We start from the raw sequence: 21,887 nt of genomic DNA on the forward strand, positions 1-21,887 counted from the left end.
TGGTATAAGGCACGCCCGTACAGCGTTATACAATCCTCGTGCTAATGGTATTATGGAATGAGCTAATCGCATGATTAAGGGTGGTCTGCAATTGGCTGTGGTCAATGATTTGGATGCTGGTTCGGTGATCTCAGAATTTGTGTGGGGATATCGAACCACAGAAAACACAACGTCGGGCAGAGTACTGTTTGTTGACATAAGAGGTAGGAAACCTGTCAGCAAACTCAGACCTGCATGGATGGAGAGATTGTTGGGAGGTGGCGGCGCATTCAATGGAGACCCAGCCAATGAGACAGGGGATGACAATGAGAGAATTAAACCAGGTGATTGGGTAAAAATCAAATCTGGTAGAGTAAGACAGGGGCTTAGCAAATTCCTAGGTCCGTTTAGAGTTCATCAAGTTACCAGGTGGCATGTCCTGCTTGAAAATGGTCAACCTTGGAATTTCAGGCGTGTAGCAAAATTTTCTTCTGCATTGGATGTTGGGTGTGCAAGGAGGGGTGATGATTGTAGTGGTTATATGTTGATGAAAGATGAAGATGTGAATGGTCCTAGTGGTGGTGGGAGGAAACAGTTTGGTGGTGGAAGTGGTGATGCCATGGTTGGCAGAAGTGAGGTGATTATTGATGCTCCTAATACCTGTTCAGATTCCATGGGAGCTTCTACTTGTGTTCCAAGTATTGTGTCACCTAGAACTGTTGGGTTTCCTAGGACTACTAGATGTAGGAGACCTCCAGTGTTCTTGAATGACTATGTAACATAGAGCAAATTGCTAGGGTAATGACTCCGTGTGTAGATTTTCTTTTGTTTTTACCTTGTTATTTCTTATTTTGTTATAGTTCTTTCCTGTTATTTATTTGTGGTTCTTTTTGCGGGTGTCAACGGTAGGGGATGTGTTATGACGTGGCTCGCAGCTAAATGTGTGATCGATGCCGCGAGTCTAGAATGTTAGCAATGGTTCTTCCTCCTGGCAGTTGCTTGCTGACAGGGGAAGAAGACACCGCGTTAGAGGAGAGCTCGGCAAATAAAGCTTACCTGCCATTTCACAACGCTGCCTCTCGCCTTCTTTACAGGCAGGGGCGGCTCCTTCGTAATAGCGGAGTGGGATCACCGCCCTGCTCAGAGTCAGGCACTGACATATCAAATGATAATAAAATAATTTGATTACCATTTTATTTGTTACCGTCTGACTGATCCATGCAAGTCTAGGGCGGGGCAGGGCTGGGTCATGGCAGGGAGGAGGAGTGGTAGGCACTGTAAAGTTGGCATGTGGGTTTGGCCGGCCATTTTAGGCTGGCCAAACCGACATGCACACTTACATTTCTCCAACCCAGCTGTGTTGCGCAGCCGGGTGAAGAAACGGCACAGGCTCCCTGTGCCTGACTGAGCATCGAAGCAGCCCGCGCTAGCCAATCCTGGCGCGGCTCTCATGCTTGGTAAAGCATGGGAGTAGCATCTGGATTGGAAGCCTGTGCTTGTGCACCAGTGACTGCCGGGAGAACGAGGAGCACTGAGGCAGCCGGGATCAAAGCGGCAGGTACGTTTTATTTTTTTTATTTTTAACCCACCACCTTTGATTGGCGGCAGCAGCTACTGTTGAGATGATCTGTTTCAGGCAACCTGAGCGATCACTGCAGTGACAAATCATTATGTTGTAAAACAAGAATGAAATGAAACAGGCACATGACAGATGTACAAAAAGTTGAATGATGTAGATGCACAGAAATCGAATAAATCCCAGTCTGGTACCTGACTTTCTGCCAGATGATCCTTTCACAGCCGTTCTTGTGGAGCGCCACTGTGTTCTAGGTCTCATTTTTAAAAATGTAAATCATGCCGATCCATCAGCCCATCACTCATTCTGTCAGACACAAGAAGCAAGATCTTCTGTGCGCTTTTATATTTCAAGCTCAAGCAAGGAGCATGGGGGCCGTAAGTGATCTCCGAGCTGGGTTCAGACCTAGTACATCTCCAATATTCCACCTCTTTGCTGCTCGTTGGGCACTGGGATGTGAGCAATGGTTATTTATGCTCTTAATGAACATAGGTAGGCCTTCAACAGCCTTCAATCAAGTTGTGCAAAAATGTGTTGGCTGGCGATAGACCATTGTTAGAAATGGGGTCTCTAGTTGGCAGTCGGTTTGCACCCTGTCCAAGTAGGGACCCTCACTCTAGTCAGGATAAGGGAGATACCCGCTCAGATAACCCCTGCTCACCCCCGTGGTAGCTTGGCACGAGCAGTCAGGCTTATCTCAGAAGCAATGTGTAAAGTATTTGCACATAACACACAATAATAAGTGAAAACACTACACCAGTTTCAGAAAAATAGCCAATATTTATCTATATAAAACAAAACCAAATAGGATAAAAATCCAACATACAGTAAGAAAAATATGAATTCTGCAAGATTTACTCAAAACTACAGTTCCTTGAAGTCGATAGCTCCACCTGGGGCTATCACGGCATTGTGATCAACAAAACCAAAAGTTCAGGCCGGCCGCGGTGTTGCGGGCCAGCTACGGTATTGGGAAGACCTGCAAACAGTACCTTGGATTTGCAGGGCGTCGTGATCCTCGCGGTGAGCTCCGGAGAGCGGCGTCACTGACGTTGCGGTGTCGGTTCCGGAGTCGGTGCAGGAGTCGTCGGGCCCTTGAGGTCACACTCATTGCAGATCGAACTCCAGGCTGATGCAGTCAGGTGCGCCAGCGTGGATGTCGTCGGGGCTGCGGTGCAAAGCAGGACGATGTGACGTGCGATGTCCACAGGTAACGGTGCAGGCAGCGGCTTGGTGATGGCGTCCAGCGGCGTCGGTGAGACCAGGGCTGCGGTGTGAAGCAGGGCGGTGCAGCGTGCGGTGTCCGAAGGTCACTGTGCAGACAGCGGCGGCATCGTTGCTGAAGCACTGTCATCGGTAGGCCTAAGCTAGTGGTGCGGGACGGGACGGTGCTTCATGACCCTCACGAGCGGTGTCCACAGGCCACGGTGCAGGCAGGATGCCTGGTGACGACACAATAGTCAATGATGCTGGCGTCGGTGGACCGGGGCTGCGGTGCGGGACGGGACGGTGCTTCGTGTACCTCACGGGCAGTGTCCACAGGCCACGGTGCAGGCAGCAGCGCCGGTGTCAGCAGGAGCGGCGGCGTCGGGGATGCCCAGGCTGCGGTGTGAGCAGGCGATGCCAGAGTGTGGGACCAACAGGTCGTGGTGCGAGCAGCGGCTCAGTGAAGTCATCCGATGACGGCTTCGGTGAGATCAGGGTCGCAGTGCGAAGCAGGGCAATACGACTCCGTGTGGCGTCGGCAGGTCACGGTGCAGGCCAGTGGCGTCGTTGGCGGCGTCGTTGGCGGCTTCGCGGTGGGTTCTTCTCTTGAACAGCACAAAACACACAGTTCCCAGTGCTGCAGGTTGAGGAAACTGAAGTCTTTGGTGTCCCTGAGACTTCCAACAGGAGGCAAGCTCTACTCCAAGCCCTTGGAGAATTTTCTCAAGCAGGACACACAGCAAAGTTCACTCTTTGCACTCTTTTCAGGCAGAAGCAGCAACTGCAGGCCAGTCCAGCAAAGTAACACAGCAAAGGGACAGTACTCCTCCTTCACCTCTTCTCCTAGGCAGAGGTTCCTCTTGATTCCAGAAAGATTCTAAATGTCTGGGGTTTTGGGTCTTCTTCTTATACCCAGTTCTGCCTTTGAAGTTGGCAAACTTCAAAGCAAAGTCTCAAGTGTTTGCAAGATCCTTCCTTGTCCAGGCCAGGCCCCAGACACTCACCAGGGGGTCGGAGACGGCATTGAGTGAGGGCAGGCACAGTCCTTTCAGGTGTGATTGACCACTCCTCTCCTCCAGCACAGATCGCTAATCAAGATATGCAGGCTACACCCCAGCCCCCTTTGTGTCACTGTCTAGAGGAGAGGTGTGAACAGCCCAACTGTCAAACTCACCCAGACAGACAATCCACAAACAGGCAGTCACAGACTGGTATAAGCAAGAAAATGCCTACTTTCTAAAAGTGGCATTTTCAAACAGACAATTTAAAAAACGTCTTCACTAAAAGATGTATTTTTAAAGTGTGAGTTCAGAGACCCTAAACTCCACATTTTTATCTGCTCTCAAAGGGAATCTGCGCTTTAAGGATATTTGAAAGCACCCTCTATGTTAACCTATGAGAGAGATAGGCCTTGCACAGTGAAAACTGAATTTGGCAGTATTTCACTCTTAGGACATATACAACACACTAGTATATGTCCTACCTTAAACATACACTGCACCCCGCCCATGGGGCTACCGAGGGCCTAACTTAGGGGTGCCTTACATGCAGTAAAAGGGAAGGTTGAGGCCTGGCAAGTGGGTACACTTGCCAAGTCGAATTGGCAGTTTAAAACTGCACACACAGACACTGCAGTGGCAGGTCTGAGCCATGTGTACAGGCCCACTATTAGCATTTGATTTCCAGGCCCTGGGCACCTCTAGTGCACTTTACTAGTAAATCAAATATGCCAATCGTGGATAAACCAATCAACAGTACAATTTCTATAGGGAGCACTTGCACTTTAGCACTGATTAGCAGTGGTAAAGTGTGTAGAGACAATAAACCAGCAATAACAGACCTAAAAAAATAGGAGGAAGACGGCAAAAGGTTTGGGGATAACCCTGCAAAAAGGGCCATTTCCAACAACCATTATTTACTAAGAATTAAAGTTGAATTATAATTGATAATAGAGTGACTGTGGTTTGCACCATAGGGTGTTACTGATAAATGTGAGGTTCCTCTGTGTTTCCAACACAACCCCCTCCCAGCCTAAAAGCCAGGGTAGGCCAATCAATACCTTGCTGGACTCCCCTGCTCAGGGCGATGGAACCTGGACAATGGCCCACTACTGCAGGAGCTCTTGCCAGTTCTACGCCTCTCTGAACCCAGATTGATCCCTCGGTCAACACTCTCAGGGCCCACTGAACAAACCCTGGGGGAACCCTTCTCCTCATCTGAGGACTCCATCTGTGCAGCACCTAACCTTACCTTACTCACAGATGCATCCCAGTAGGCAGACAGTACCATCAGGGCCAACTGTGTGATGTGGCCCATTCCACCCCGGGGTCTGACTTCAGTCCCCCTCCCAGGGAAATCTCTGACCACAAGGATAACTACCAACAGAGGCCACTGACAGCTGTCAGTGTCAAGAGCCAGGACCCAAGCCATGCTAGGGTCTCTAGCCTCTGTGGTTTTAAAAAGTGGCGGGGGTGGTAACCCCAGGTGACTTGCACCCTTTTTCCACTTCCCTTCCCACCAGTTCAGGAGTGGTGTCCTGAGACTGGTCACTCACCCTTGGGTCTGTACCCTCAGGCTGAGCAGGGGACATGGGCGGGCTCTCCCTCCTCGTGTCCCTCGTGTTGGGATCCAGTACCCTCCGCCTTGGAGTGGTACCCCCAGACAACTGAACTGTGAGGGTGCCTCTGGGGGCCACCCCTCCCAGTTCCCCTGACACCAGGGGCAACTCATTCCCCAGAAGACAGTCCACAGGCATTTAGGGACTGACTATGACCCGCCTCTGGGTCACCTCCCCACCCCACTCTAGGGATACCAGGGCCATAGGACGGAAGAAGTCTTGGATATGGACTGGTGTCACCCTACACACCTGGCTGGTGTACTGCTCTGGGGAGACAAGCCTTTCCACCATCATTGTATGGCTAGCCCCACTGTCCCTCAGAGCAGTGACTGGGATCCCATTCACTGTTACTTGGTGGAAGTGATGACTCCCACCCTCAGGGATCACCAACTCACCCTCTGAGTCAACCTCTCAACTAAGGGATATCATGGCATGGTCTATGACCTGCCCCTGGGGGCTACCTCCCCTTAAGGCCACATTAGCCACCTCTGTAGAGGGCCACCAATGTGGCTTGTCTTAGGACAGACAGAGTCCCCTTTCATGTGTCCGAACTGGGAACACTCAAAGCACTGGGGTTGAAAATGGGGTGCCCTGGGCCACCACCTACCAGAACCTCCCTCCTTCCTGTCAGAAGGAGCCTGGGACTCTTTTCTCCCTCCTTATCCTGGGACCTGTCTGCGTCTCCCTTGACTTTCCTCTCCTTCTGGGAACCCTGCCCACCTTTGGTGGAGTCTCCCCACCCAAACCTTCTTGTGGACCCTGGTACTCATTCAGCGGTCCGCCTCCGTAGCAAGCTTCCTGGGGTCAGTCAGCTTACTGTCAGTCTTGTGCTGGCGCAGCTCTGCAAAACACAGACTAGACAAGTGCTCCCACGCAATTAAGTTGTGCAGCTCCTGAAAATCTGTCACATTACTGCCCTTCACTCATGATCCAGTGCTCTGCAAAACAAATCTACACACTCTAACCAGGTCTGGGACTCAGTTTCCTTACTCTGCTTAAACTGATCCCTGTACTTGTCAGGAGTGAGACTATGCCGAGTGAGAAGGGCCTCCTTCATGTCAGCGTAGGTGAGGTTGTATCCCTAAACCAAAGCTAGCAAGGTGTCCCTCCCCTCCTCTGTGAAGTGGTTCCACAATCCTGCTCCCCAATTCTTCTCAGGGACCCCATTCATGTGGATGGATGCCTCATATCCCTGAAACCACCTCTGTATGTCATCTCCCTTCTTGTACTCTCTCCCTACATTTTTAGGAATGTGCACAATTCTGTCTGACTGCACTGAGGAATTGCTGCCACCATCCTGGCTGGACCTGCTCCTCACATCCAGCTCTTTTACTTTAAGCTCATGGTCCAAAAGCATCTTTCTTTCCTCCATGGCTCGCTGCTCCCTCTGAGCCTCCATTTTTATTCTCTCCAACGCAATCTGGTGTCTCCTGGCTTCTCTCCTGTCCTCCAGCTCCTCTGGAGTCATTCCTTTTGATCCACCACTGCTGCTTGGCACAGGGGGTACCTCCCCCTCCTGGCAGCTCCTGCACCCTCAGTGCATCTTGCCTAGAATTTGTGTCAGTAGACTCTCTATTTGGATCCTCAGACTGCCCACTGGCAGTTCTGGCTGCTACCCAGGGCCTCAGCGCCTTCTGTAGCGCCTCCTTTTTGGTGAGGCCTCTGATCCGAAGTTTGAGGTTTTTACAAACTGCCTTCAGTTCCTTCATGAAATAGGTTTCCAACCTATCCTTCTCAAATACCAAATCCTGGGAAGCAATTGAAGATGCTCGTGATTGAGACATGATGTCGTTGGGGTTCACTTGAACTCAAGATCAAAAATAGGTCAAAGAGAAAAAAATCAAAAACAAAAAAAAATGATGTGGCACGTAATGGTCTGCGATATGGTAGTAGTGTACACCAATCACCTTTGAGGTCACACGCGTTGCAGATCAAACTCCAGGCTGATGAAGTCAGGTGCGCCGGCGTGGATGGCGTTGGGGCTGTGGTGCAAAGCGGAATGATGCGACGTCCGGTGTCCACAGGTCACGGTGCAGGCAGCGGCTCAGTGACGGCGTCCAGTGGCGTCGGTGAGACCAGGGCTGCGGTGCGAAGCGGGCGGTGCAGTGTCCACAGGTCACGGTGCAGTCAGCGGCTTCATCGTTGCTGAAGCGCTGTCGTCGGTAGGCCCAAGCCAGCAGTGTTGGACGGGACGGTGCTTCGTGACCCTCGCGAGCGGCGTCCACAGGCCACGGTGCAGGCAGGATGCCTGGTGACGACACATGAGTCAATGGTGCTGACATCGGTGGACCGGGGCTGCGGTGTGGGATGGGTCGGTGCTTCGTGTACCTCACGAGCGGTGTCCACAGGCCCCGGTGAAGGAAGCGGCGCCGGTGTCAGCATGAGTGGCGTCATCGGGGATGCCCAGGCTGCGGTGTGAGCAGGCCATGACGGAGTGCGGGGCCCACAGGTCGCAGTGCGAGCAGCGGCTCAGTGAAGTCATCCGATGATGGCGTCAGTGAGACCAGGGTCGCGGTGCAAAGCAGGGCAACGTGACTCCTTGTGGCGTCGGCAGGTCATGGTGCAGGCCAGTGGCGTCGTTGGTGGCGTCGCAGTGGGTTCTCCTCATGAAAAGCACAAAACACACAGTTCCCAGTGCTGCAGGTCGAGGAAACTGAGTCTTTGGTGTCCCTGAGACTTCCAACAGGAGGCAAGCTCTACTCCAAGCCCTTGGAGAATTTTCTCAAGCAGGACACACAGCAAAGTTCACCCTTTGCACTCTTTTCAGGCAGAAGCAGCAACTGCAGGCCAGTCCAGCAAAGCAACACAGCAAAGGGACAGTACTGCTCCTTCAGCTCTTCTCCTGGGCGAGGTTCCTCTTGATTCCAGAAAGATTCTAAAAGTCTGGGGTTTTGGGTCTTCTTCTTATACCCAGTTTTGCCTTTGAAGTTGGCAAACTTCAAAGCAAAGTCTCAAGTGTTTGCAAGATCCTTCCTTGTCCAGGCCAGGCCCCAGACACTCACCAGGGGGTTGGACACGGCATTGTGTGAGGGCAGGCACAGTCCTTTTAGGTGTGAGTGACCACTCATCCCCTCCTCTCCAGCACAGATGGCTAATCAAGATATGCAGGCTACACCCGTCCCCCTTTGTGTCAGTGTCTAGAGGAGAGGTGTGAACAGCCCAACTGTCAAACTGACCCAGACAGACAATCCACAAACAGGTAGAGTCACAGAATAGTATACGCAAGAAAATGCCTGCTTTCTAAAAGTGGCATTTTCAAACAGACAATTTAAAAAACAACTTCACTAAAAGATGTATTTTTAAATTGTCAGTTCAGAGACCCTAAACTCAAAATTTTTATCTGCTCTCAAAGGGAATCTGCACTTTAAGGATATTTAAAGGCAGCCCCCATGTTAACCTAGGAGAGAGATATGCCTTGCACAGTGAAAACCGAATTTGGCAGTATTTCACTCTTAGGACATATACAACACACTAGTATACATACACTGCACCCTGCCCATGGGGCTACCTAGGGCCCAACTTAGGGGTGCCTTACATGTGGTAAAAGGGAAGGTTGAGGCCTGGCAAGTGGGTACACTTGCCAAGTCGAATTGGCAGTTTAAAACTGCACACACAGACACTGCAGTGGCAGGACTGAGCCATGTTTACAGGGCTACTAATGTGGGTGGCATAACCAGTGCTGCAGGCCCACTAGTAGCATTTGATTTACACGCCATGGGCACCTCTAGTGCACTTTACTAGTAAATCAAATATGCCAATCATTGATAAACCAATCAACAGTACAATTTCTATAGGGATACTTGCACTTTAGCACTGATTAGCAGTGGTAAAGTGCACAGAGACAATAAACCAGCAAAAACAGACCTAAAAAAAATAGGAGGAAGAAGGCAAAAAGTTTGGGCATAACCTTGCAAAAAGGGCCATTTCCAACAACCATTATTTATTAAGAATAAAAGTTGAATTATAATTGATAATTGAGTGACTGTGGTTTGCACCATAGGGTGTTACTGATAAATGTGAGGTTCCTCAGTGTGCCAGGTGGGCCTCTTTTTTAGCCTCCGTAGAATGGCTTCTCAAGATGTTCCCTAAATCTACATCGGGCCAATCTCTTTGTCAAGGTTTGTGGGTGATGGTGTTCTCTTGGCTAGCAGCAGGACAGAGCCATGAATGTGTCAAACTCTTAATCTTGATAACAAACTATTCACATAACGTTTAGAAACCATCCTGTTCTATCAAGCAGAACAAGAAATCGTAAGCTGTTATGGTTACCTTTCAAAGTGATGAAGCAGGAACAGCAAAGTAAAGCAAAAAAATACACGTCCAAAATACAATGGTCCTGCTTATCAGTAGGCATTTAAGGAGGAGAGTGAACACCTCAGCATTGTTTGCCTTTTAATATAAAGCAGCAATCTCTGTGAAGCATGGCACAGAACTTGGGGAGTAAGAATGATGGTGACTTTCCAGCTTTCCAGAAATACTTTCCTGAAGCAATTGCTTTATATTTGGAATATTCTATGCAGACACATCTCTACCTAAAGAACGGGCAGGGTTGTGCCAACCACAAAGTACGTCTCAGGAGCAAACCTAACCTGATCCTCTCGGGATCCATCAGGCCTTTGTTCACAGCTGTTGCTGTGAACAAAGAACATTGGAATGTTGATGCTCTGGGCCTTTACCAGCCAGTAAGCCCTGAGCACTCCATTGTCTCCAATGGAGCTCGCAACATTCCAATGTTCTAATAATTCTTAAAACCTTGTTTCTGAGGAGGGCAGCAAAATAATCCATCGCTGTTTTCTGGATAGTCACTACTGACATAATCAGAGAGGACATTCAAGGTACATTAGAAATTTTAAACTAATCAAGAGCAATATGGCCAAATGGAGTTTGTAATTCCCTCGGTAGGAAGTTTACTTACATCTTTAGTGAAGAAAATGTTCAGCAAAGAATTTCTCCCAGAAACATGCAAAGGGGGCAATACAGTGCCTATTTGTAAGAAAAATTAGAACATTGGAATGCTGGGGGCTCGATTGAAAACAATGGAGTGCTGCGGGCTTTTACTGGCCTGTAAAAGCCCGCAGCGCCAACATTCCAATGTTCGCTTTGTTCACAGCAACAACTGTGAACAAAGCCTCACGGAGCCCGAGGGGATTTTAATCCCCTCGGGCTCCGTGAACATATTTTTTTTTAATAGAACATTCTGCCCTGAGTGGCAGAATGTTCTAATAGCCTTAGAACCCACAGTAGCGAGCTCTACCGGCTATTAAAGTCCCTCTCCCTTGTTAAATGCCCTCGCCTTCGGCTCGGGCATTTAACGCTGGGAGCGGGCCTTTAATAGCCGGTAGAGCCCGCTACGGCGGGTTCTAAGGCTATATTCCAATTTGACTCCATTATCAAAGCAGCTGTAGCTTTCCAAGGGCATCTGTCATTTTTGCGCCTTATTTTATCTTGCATGTTTACCGACAAAGACCATAAATGCTGATGTGTTACCTTTTGATTGCACCTAGATATTCCTTCTTCAACCTTTTACTCCACCTGATAAAGCATATGAATGATGCAGTGACTTAAGCAGGCTACTCACAGGTCAAAGAGAGCAGGATAATGAAATAAAAACTATAAGGAACAGATGAGACAGTATAAGGAAATCTGTGCTTTTTATGAAGACTCTTTACACCTAACTAACATGAGAAAGACAACAGCACATAACTCCATAGCAAAGGGGATTAAAAGCCATTAGACATTTCTGTAGAACAGAGTCTGGTATTAGTCGGACTCACTTCCAGTGTGCGCTGGCTTTTGAAGGTCTTGAAAGTAAGGTTTCCAATATCTAATCTCTCTTTTTGTTTTTTTTGTGGATCAGTTTTCAACCATTCAGTTGTCGATGCTCTTCTTAGAAAGAATAGAAAAACTGGCCATTTTAAGATGTCAAACCAATGGAGGCAACAACCTTCTCAGCCAGCAAACGAAAGTGTATTTCTTATTTCTAACCCAGATTCAAAAAGACCCCATCCTTCAATCTGTACGCTTACTTCTACTGGCCTTTTTAGGTCAAGCGTGCAAGTGCTCTGATGTGTTATAATCTATCTGTTGGCTTTGAATCACACCCACCATTATCATTTGTTCATGGGCTTGCCTTTCAAAAATCCTTTATCATTGGTAAATGCTATATGTTTGTCCCTCCTTGGGGCAGTTTTGTTACCGCCTTGGCCATCGACCCTGTTACATGGATAATCGCACTTTTGCCAATATGTTTGACTGCGAGTGAACTTACTTTTCCTTTTGTGTCTCTCCTTTGCACTCATGCTCATGACAGTCATGGCACTTTAAATCAGCTGGCTTATGTTAAATGTATTACTTTTTATTTTATTTTTATGTGGCAAGAAAAGTGAAAAGTCCAGTTAGAAATTTACAACGCTATAGCTCTAACTCGAGCAAACGCAAGACTCATTACATTGCAAATGCTTGTTTGAAGAGCCACGACCATCCCGTCACCCACTTTGGATGGAGACTTTGGACCCATTTCCTCTCCACTGGATAACTGTCCCTTCTCACCTTCAATATAACATCTCTTCCATTAAGGAACTATAAAATTGCATTTGCTGGAACATTTGTAGTGCTCCTTGAGTGTGTATTTCTTCTTTCTTTGCTGGGGCATCTTCAATTATATCTCCAAGGTGCCTTCCAGACTCAGTCCCACACCAAATAAATAAACAGGTGATATCAATAGTTTAAGAATCAGACAAAAAGCCAAGCTCCCATCTAGGGGAGGTTTCTTTTTTAATTATTATGTAGATTTTATTGAAAAAGTAAACTCACAAGCTCTGTATATAAATACCATGAGATTGGCTGCAATGTATGGAATCTTTACAATCACACGACAGAGAGACAGAGGCGCTCATGGCAGGGTGAGCGATGATCCCAAGGTTAGTCACAGCAAAGAGAGCAGGTGCTCCAGAACAAATAGAGCAGGGGCTCTGGGCACCCATGTGGAAGGAAGTGAACACAGTGGATTGAAAAGGACCCTAGAAGTATTGTATTTGGGACAACAGGACTCGTTTGGAGTGTGAAAAGGCCCTTCTGTGGGATTTACAGCTAGGACTATTATTTGCCAACAATAGCACCCGGGCTGCTAAGTGGAGTATGGTGTTCATGGTGAAAGATAGGGGACTCTGAAAACATATCAGTGATACCTTGCTGAATTTACAGTCATGTGTGGGCAATTATTTTAGTGTGTTGTGGTTGAATCTCACTTCTTTAATTCCAATTGCTTGAGTCATTATGCTGGTGGTGTTACTAAATGAATGTTTAGATCTTTATTAGCAGATGGTACCTTCTATGATCTTGTTAACTTTATTTTTGTTGCACTGCTCGACTGTGGTTGGAAATGAGGCAACAAAAAGAATGAGAGTTGTCTACCCGGCATTGGTGGCGTTAGCATAATCCCTCGATGCTCACCCCAGTCTTCCAGTTCTTTGTGGAACTAATGAAATATTGTTTGATATTGGTTGACACATTTGTAGCAAACAGAAACTACAAGGCTTGAGCTATACTAGGACAGGCAAAGGCTAGACAGAGGTGTGTGGAATGCATCCTTTGGTGGCCATGTGTGATCTAGAGCCAGATGCGAGGCATTTGTGGACATCTTGGATCTTTGATCAATTAGCATAAATCACATTCTTCTCTAGAAAGAGCATGCAAGATTTTAATTAGACTGGCACAGGCACATCGGTCAGCAATAGCATCTGCCTTAGTCTTAATCCGCTCTAGCTACCTTTAAGAAAGAGCCGAAGCTTCTCCTCTTCCAAAGATTTTAATTCTATCTGGATTCTACCTGGGGATTTATATTCTACAATCCCCTGGCCTAGCCAGAATTTCACGGTTTTAGAGTCACGCTCACTCCTTCTCGGTTCTGGCCTCTAGGGCATGAAACATTCTTCCTGCTTCACTCCACACACTGAATGTGGAGTCACCGTTCCGAAAAAGAAAAAAAAAAACTCGCTGCTTGGGCAAATCTAACATGTAGCCTGTTTGGAACGGTTTCTCGCTAGCGCCGGGACACTCTTTGCATCAGCCATGCGCTCTATGAAAATGCTCGTTCATTCATATGCTGTCTTCTAGCACCTTTCTCTGGCTACCTACTGTTTCAATCCTGTGTTACTAGAGTATTTATTTCCCACAGCTGTTGTTATTTTTGTACATATAAATCTTTTTAGCATTTTAGGCTATTGTATATAAGATTTCCTACTGTGATTCAAATGTTTTCTTTTCTGATCTCTAATCCTGTTATTGTTAGCAGTCTGCACATCCATTTTGTAACCTCCTGATTTGGTCTGTGTAAAGTGATCTACTGCTTATGGTTAATGCTTGTGGGTTTCCGACCTGCACAAATAAAGAAATAAATGATCTAGCAGCTGATAGACATGCCTTAGCAAAGCTGTCACAGGCTTGACACTGTGCTCTGGGGCATTAGCTAGGTTGGCATATGCCTCTCAACCTAATCTAGGAAAGTTCTGCCACCTTGCAACTCTCAGCACATTACTAAGATGGTAGGATCACCATGCAACCCTCAGTATATTACCAGAATATGCTGGGGTCATCATGCAACCCTCAGTACCTATATGGTGGATGCTGGGGTCACCATGAAGCCTTCCTTACATTAATAGAGCATGATGGGGTCACCGCACAATCCTTGGTGGATTACCTGAAGAGGCTGGGATCACCATTCAACTCTCAGTACATTACCACAAGAAGCTGGGGGCACCATGCAATCTTAAGTACATTACCAGTAAGTGCTGGGATCACCACACGCACACACACACATACATACAAAGAGCAAGACAGGCAGACAAACATGACCACATCTGCAGATGTGCACATGCTCTTATACATGCACGCACACAGCCACATGCGTACACACAGAACATGAACACAAGGATGACCTCAAACTCATAGAGACACACAGACACAAACACACACCCTGTACTCATAATGCACAGAAAGCCAATTACTAATTTCCCACATCATACAGGTTTTCAGGACCCCCACCCCCAGCTAAAAGAAGGTTAGCTGTAAAAAGATGGAGTAAAAGTGGGTCCTGAATTATCTTTAAGAAGAGGTAATAAAGGAGGCATACAGCAGGGGAGATAAAAAGAGAAATAAGTACATGTTACTTACCTTCAGACTCTTGCGATGCCCCCATCCTAAAGTCAGGGGACCAGAACTCTGAGCACAGCAAAGAGGTAAAAATTGTATGGCAGCCTGTGCACAAGTGCATGCCTTAGCGATACCTCTTTTGAGCCATGTTTCCCCACATAACTTCTGTTGCGCCTTAAAGCTGTGCACAGTGAAGGGGTGGTAGACTAGATCATGTGTAAGAAGGGCGTCTACGAGCAACTTGCACGTACTCACAAAAGTCCAATTTTTCCAGGCCTCTGGGAAGAATGAAATGCACGATGACTATAGGTGGGGTGTGACGAGTCAGTCTTTTGGAGACTGACCTACCTGCTTTCAAAGAGCTTTGCCACTGTGATGATCAGTCCTATGAGTCAGTTCCATAGGTGTGTTGGAAAAACAAATACAATGTCGGCCTTATGTTTACATGGTACATAACTGACAGGGTGCCATGACACTAAATAAGGGTAGATTCCAAACTGTTTCTGAACGCATCAATGGGAATGCCTACTGGGAGGATGATCACAGAGATAGAAACCTTACCCCCAGGGGAGGAATGCCCATATGTCATTAAAACCCTGCTTAATAAAGCCATACAATTTGTTATTCGTAGATGTGAGACACCTTTCATTATTTAGACAAACCAGCTTTCTTTCTGCATTCTAGGAGGGTCAGAAATTAAGTAGAAGTCACTATGGAATTACTAATGTGAAACTCTGAGATAACTTAGGAGGAAGTGGAAGATAGGTAGGAAGAACTAACTTTGTTTTATGAAAAAAACTAAAAATAATTTGCAACTTGACAAAGCCTGTAGCTGGAGTGGAGAATGCTCTCATAAGCCAAGCCATTAGTATTGGTCTCATATGACTGTTGAAGGCTTATGAGCAAAGATTTAAAGAAACAAATTAGGGAGCTGCAATGGGTGGGTGCCTCTGATACAAAAACAAATGATTAACCAATCCCAAAGTGGCTTAGCCTACAGGGTTTTGCAGGTTTTGCCGGAAAAAAAGTGTCTGTTCAGAATTGAAATGAAGATTGAAGTTGGATCAGTAGGCCAAATATGTGATTGGTGATTTTGGCAGTGCAGTAACAGAAACTCAGCTCCTTGCTCTTACACTGAGACCTACAGAATATCCTTGTAGGTGCTTCCAGATCACTCATGTTGTATGTCACTGAGATCAAGTGAACATAATATATACATTCAGAAACAAATGTTGCTAAGCTAAAGAATAGAGATCTGCAGAACGAGCCCCTCTGACTAGGACAATAAGGCATTTAAAGAGGGAGTGACAAGGTTTTTAATACACAAGCCAAGTTTTGCACAGTTTCTGATAATTGATCTTCACATACATCGAGGGGATTACTATTTCCCTTTGCCTGAGTGTAGTTTTTCCTCCCGAGAGTATTAGTTGGTACTGAGATCTGATGTGCATTTTAATACTATCAAACTGTATTGCGCTCATAATTTGCAATCGCTAATTTTAAGTTGGGAGTGGAATAAAGAGCTCTGCTATGAGATGTACATCTGAGAGCAGAATCAGTTAGAGACTGTGAAAGCTACGCAGCTTCAAGGTGTCTTTGGGAAGGAGAAGGAGAGGGGGGAAGTCATAAAGAAATAGCATCACCCAACCAAAGTTAGCCACACCTTCTAGGGAGAAAAGGTGTCTGCAATAGTAGCTATCTTGCAATTCAGCCTGGATGGGAGAGGGTGTGTACCATGGATGACCAGGGAGACCATGCGTTCTTTAGCTCCTTCTTGTGTGGTACTTCATCATGCTGAAGAACTCTGTCATCTGTTGGATTACCACCGCCAGGTAAAATGTGGAAACCCACATCTCCACAGAAGTTATACAGGGTCACAATTAGATCACCAAGGGATCAAGATGTCTAGAGTCAGTTTGCACCTTTTCTTATTTTTATATATAGAAACAAGTAGATAGCTATGTAAAAAAAGTAGACATTCAAGGATCTAAAAAACAAAACAATCTCCGTGAGTTGTAGGCTAACTAGGGGTGCGTGGGCCAAAAACCAATGCCAGCACAATGTGGAGCAACTTGGAGAACTAGCACTGGTACAAGTGGGTAACTTGTAAACCTGGTTATAATATGCATAAGAAGATAAGGGGCTAAGGGCAAGCGCAGAGGCTGGGCACTTACAAAGAGGGACATAAGAGACGTGAACATGGTGGACTCTACTATGTAAATCAGACTTCCAATAGCTTGGACCAGAAGGAGCAGCTTAGGAATGGGTAACTAGGAAGTACACAAAAGAGAAAAGCTAGTGAGGGTTTATACATTTCAGGACCCACCGTAATGTCCAAGTCCTTGATGTAAAGGAGGTGTTTAAGTCCCTTGTCTATGACATCCCATGAGTTTTAAGGAAGAGTTGTTAACAATAATGGAAAGGAAGAAAAATAGAGTCAGAAAGATGGAAGAGAGAGAAGAAAGAAGAAAGGAGGCTGTATAAAGAAAGGTAAATAGAGTGAAAAGGATAGTTGAGGGAGAAGAAGTTGGAAAGGAGGCAGCAGCGTGCTTAAGAGTAGCAGAAAGGAAGGAGTGGAGTATGAAATGTGAATGAGGGAGAAGAAAGACAATTAGGCTTCAGAGACGAGGAGTGGAGAGAAGAATATAGAGGGGAGAAGGGAAGATGGATGAGTGGGGAGAGGAAGATGTAAGAGGGAGGAAAGAGAGGAAGCAGTGGCGTAACATAGGCCCCCGCGGTGCGGGTCGGGGGGCGACCTTCAGGGGCCCCTCTTAACAAAGCTGCCAGGTGGTGGGCCGGGAAGGTGGGGGGCTTGTACTTTACAAGGTGGCCCCCTCAACTTTTCTTACCCCACTGAGAGGAAGATGCAAGAGTGAGTGTAGAGTGGGACATTGAAGAATTTGAGAGGAGAGGAAGATGGAAGAGGGACTGCAGAGAGGAAAGTGCAGGTGAACAGAGGACAATAGGAGGGGATGAAGAGGGAGGATTATGGGGTGGGAATCAAGAGAGCAAGATGGAAGAGAGTGCATAGAGGAGGAAGGAAGTGTAGAGAGAAAGGGGGAAGACTGGTGATGAGTGGAAAATGGAAGACTGAGTGTAGAGAGGAAATTGAATGAAGGAGTGTAGAGAGAAAGATGGGAGAGGGTGTAGCGAGGAAGATGGGAGAGGGTGTAGCGAGGAAGATGGGAGAGGGTGTACAGAGGATGACAGGCGTGGGAATGGGCAGAACAAGATGTAAGAGGGTTGAGAACTGTAGGGGGAAAGGGGAGAGAGGAAGATGGGACAGGGTTTAGAGAGAGTGTGATTCGAGTGGGAGTGGAGTAAGGAAGATGAAAGAGGGGCTGGTACCGGAAGTTGGGGGAGGAAGTGAAGAAAGGAAGACGAAGGAGGAAGTGAAGACAGGGAGATGCAGGATAGACTGGGGGGCAGAACAAGGTTCAAGGTTTAGGATTAGAGGTGCCCCACCTTATCCCAAAAGGGCCAGACCCACGGGTCGTGTTCATGGTATCAACCAACTATGCAAGTCATTCCCATTTAAAATGATGCCATGTAAGTTTACTCTACGTGGATATCCTTAAGATTTGGTCTGATTCGACCCTCTTGAACCCACGTTGGGCACCCCGCATCTAGACAGAAAACATTTACAGAGGTAGGGAAAAGAGGGAGGTGAAGGAGGTATGCGCACTATAACTTATATCACAATCCCACAGTTGCTGCTAACATGCATTCGTCTCCATACCGACTCTCTGCCACCAGAAATGGCTGCACATGGACGCACAGATGTGCAGCCATGACCATCCAAGCACAGAAAAAAACATATGGCAAATAAATGCAGACACACATATGCTCTACTACGCACATGTATAACTAATAATATACAAATGGTTACTACCACAGAAAGAAACGTACTCGGTGACGAGCATCCCCCTATTGACTGTCTCAAGGTCACATGCATTGAGCTGCGTAAACTGACGTCATATGCTGACGCACAGGCACTGTCCAGACCACAAAGCTACAACAGACATATGGCATATTCCAACATATCGCAGACAGAGTGGCGGGCCACGTTGTTCCATTTGTTGGAGCTCCCATGAGTCCTTGCTCCGACACCTCAACGGAGCATGTGTATTTATTTCACGCATGCGCACTGACATGCATGTACTCCAACGCACCCTGCTTGCAGGGACCGCGGACAGAAACACCTGAAAATACAATTCCCTGAATACTCTAGATGTAGAATATTATACTATCCTGTCTTACAATATTTGGCCTCTTTTATCTGCTTCTCCCTCACATTTTAAGGGTAAGTAGAGAATGCAGAGCCACTTCCACGACGCACAAAGCTTTGTAGGAGCGTCCATGCACAGACAAGTCTACCTCTCCGTGATTACTTATGCAGCAGGTGTGCTCGCTGTCGCCACTCCTCACTATTCGTTGACGCATGAACCAAACGAGGCCGGCATTATGCTCCTCAGTGAGGTACCGAGGGTGTCGTGTGCCCTCATGCAAGCCTGAATGATGATGCCCCTGGGCCCCAGCTGCGTTCTGAAGACAGATAAAAGGCACAAAAGCATCCTTGATAGTCTGGCTCTGCTGCTTCTCCATCCACCTGGGCCAATTATCGCATTTAAGTACCAGTGGAGGGAAACAGACACGGTTCCATATTTACCACTCTCTTAAAGGTGCAAATGACATTCCTAACACAAGAGCTCATGAAATGTATGAGCAATGTTTCACGCAGGCCTCCAGGGCCTCCCACGGGTCCTTTTCTGGACCAGGACACCCCTGAGAAGGCGAGAGGTACATCAAGACAGATTTGTACCTTCACTTTATGTAGGAGAGATGCTCTCAGACCCAAGTTAGTTACACTTCCTACCCACCCAGGGCCAGAACCTTTGCAGCATTGTGAGGTAAGACTTCAAGACAATTCACGCTCACACGTTCCATTTTGTGCACGGACAAATCCCTTTTGTGAAAGTCTTCACGTATAAAATGTACCCTAGATACAAGTGCATGTGTGCAGTTGAGCAACCCATTTTTGGAAATGGAGAGAAGTGTCAATATACATACCTAAAGCATTTTGACATGCACAAAGGCGATAAAACATATATACAAATACATACATTAAAAAGCTGATACCCATTTACACCCGCAGGCACCTACACAGATAGACAAACCTTCCCCCACTTCCTAAAGTCCCACTGTTTAATTGCTGCCATCTTTTTGTAGAACTATCTGTGTGTGTCTGTTCTCTTTTTATTGTTTCTTATTTCATTTTTAGTTTTCTTAGTAGTGGTGCATGCCTCTTCTGTGCTTCTGTCCCTGTTAGTATGTCTCTTATCTTTCCTACCACTCATCTGTTGTTTTGTCACTCTTCCTTTTCTAACTTCTCTTCATGTTCCTGCGTCTCTATATATTGCTGCCCCACTTCTCTGTCTTATTGTCTTTCGCCCCCTTTTCTTATTCAGTCGATCTCGCCTTTACATGTGTCTCTCTCTCTCTCTCACAGTTCCCTCTCAACCGTATCAAGTTTAGTTGAGAGTCCACATACATGAAAATGCTGGTCCAACTCAAATTTAACAATGAAATTATTTGGGGTGAAGGAAGTAGTTGGAGCAGAATAATGGTTATTTTTAGATCCACAGTTCTGTTGGATCCTCCAGGTAAGCGTTATGTAGAGCAGCGTTACTGGTCATTTTCTCAATCTGCCTCATGGTGCATTTCTAGATTTTATTTCCTCTAGGGTCTTCCCTCCCCGCTATTGCTTGTAGTTTCCCCAGTATAGTCTCTCTTCATGTGCTAACATTTCTTCTTTTTGTTTGCTAGTCTCACTACTGTTCCATCTTATCTTCCCCCACTCTCTTGTGTTTAAATTACCTTTCGTTCTCAATTCTCTAGAGGTTTTTCCTTTTTCTTCTGTTAATTGGTGTGTGCCTGTCTCGTTCTTTCTCCTTCCTTCCTCCTCTCTCTTGCTATGCTTACTGTCCCCTGCATCTTTCCTTAGTTTCTTTCATCCTCATGCTCTTTAACCGCCATGTAGTCTCTGTGATCCAACCCTCCACAAGACATCTCTGCTGAGAACTGCAGAGCCATCCATGCATCGTTGACCCACCGGGGTAGGTGGATATCCCAGCTCAGAGACAGCAGGAAGATGCCTCTGGGTGCACCATCTTTTTCTGGGCACGCTGTACCATGCTTGACTGCACTCGAGCAGCAGGGAGTCAGCACGCTGTATAGGGAGAGCACGCGGGGCATGAGCAGGGTGGGAACACTTTGGATGGACACGGACAATTGCACAGTATGCAGATTAGCGTGTGATTTAGGTAGGTTAACACACGACACAGATCTATGACGGAGATCTCTGTAAGTCCGTTCCAGTCCGTTCTCCAGCTGCTCTCTGGATTAGATTCCTTCCTTCTCTTCCATTGATCTTTTCATATTCGTCCATCATTCCTAGAGGGCAACATTGAACTCTGTCACCAGGAAATCAATGGTATCCTTCTCTTTGGTCTTAAAGGCTTCGGCGATGACACGGGCAGCGTCCCGGTGCTCCATCCCTTGCATTGGGGTCCCGTTCACCTCCAGAATCACCTGACCCACCTTCAGCTTCCTGCAGTTGTGAGCAGACCCGCCCCTCTGAAAAAAGAAAAAAGAGAGTCAATTGGGATCTAATCTCAAACTCAACTGTCTGTAGTGAGGACTCTGCTTCCTAAATCTTGGCAATTTGTATTGATGCCCAGTGTAGTCAGTATCGTAGCCAGGGATTAGAGCCTATGTACTGAACATCTATAACCATGTATTGCCTGTACCATAACTGCCATGTCTCTATTAACTGAAAAGTCTAGTCAGAGTGGATTCATATGAGAGGCTTCAAATGTTATGCTATTTATTTTTAGAATATTTTCACTAGCATTTATTCCTGCATATTTTTTTACTTATCAGAATGTATTCACATTTATTTTGTGTTCAGTGAGAATATCAAATTGCAAATTGAATAGTCCCATATTTATGTAACATACAAATATATACTTTTGTCGAATACTTTAGTGATTTTGGGGGTCATTCTGACTTTGGCGGGCGGCTGCCCGCCAAAGTCCCGCCGGCAGAATACCGCTGCGCGGTCAAAAGACCGCCGCTGTAATTCTGAGTTTCCCGCTGGGCTGGCGGGCGACCGCCAGAAGGCCGCCCGCCAGCCCAGCGGGAAACCCCCTACCATGAGGATGCCGGCTCCGAATGGAGCCGGCGGAGTGGAAGGGGTGCGACGGGTGCAGTTGCACCCGTCGCGATTTTCAGTGTCTGCGTGGCAGACACTGGAAATCTTGGTGGGGCCCTGTTAGGGGGCCCCTGCAGTGCCCATGC

The 21,887-nt window shown here is 46.9% G+C and overlaps 1 protein-coding gene across 1 annotated transcript in view; it reads right to left on the bottom strand.

Annotated features, from left to right (window-relative positions):
* Window positions 1–12,168: 12,168 nt before the first annotated feature.
* WHRN (whirlin) overlaps window positions 12,169–21,887 on the bottom strand; it is a 618,751-nt gene continuing 609,032 nt past the window's right edge. Inside the window, exon 13 of the mRNA XM_069241507.1 lies at window positions 12,169–21,164. Within this exon, the coding sequence (XP_069097608.1) occupies window positions 20,982–21,164 (183 nt within the window). The 3' untranslated portion in view covers window positions 12,169–20,981. The remainder of the gene's footprint in view (window positions 21,165–21,887) is intronic.

The sequence above is a fragment of the Pleurodeles waltl genome, chromosome 6 (assembly GCF_031143425.1).
Source record: "Pleurodeles waltl isolate 20211129_DDA chromosome 6, aPleWal1.hap1.20221129, whole genome shotgun sequence".
Classification (NCBI taxonomy): domain Eukaryota; kingdom Metazoa; phylum Chordata; class Amphibia; order Caudata; family Salamandridae; genus Pleurodeles; species Pleurodeles waltl.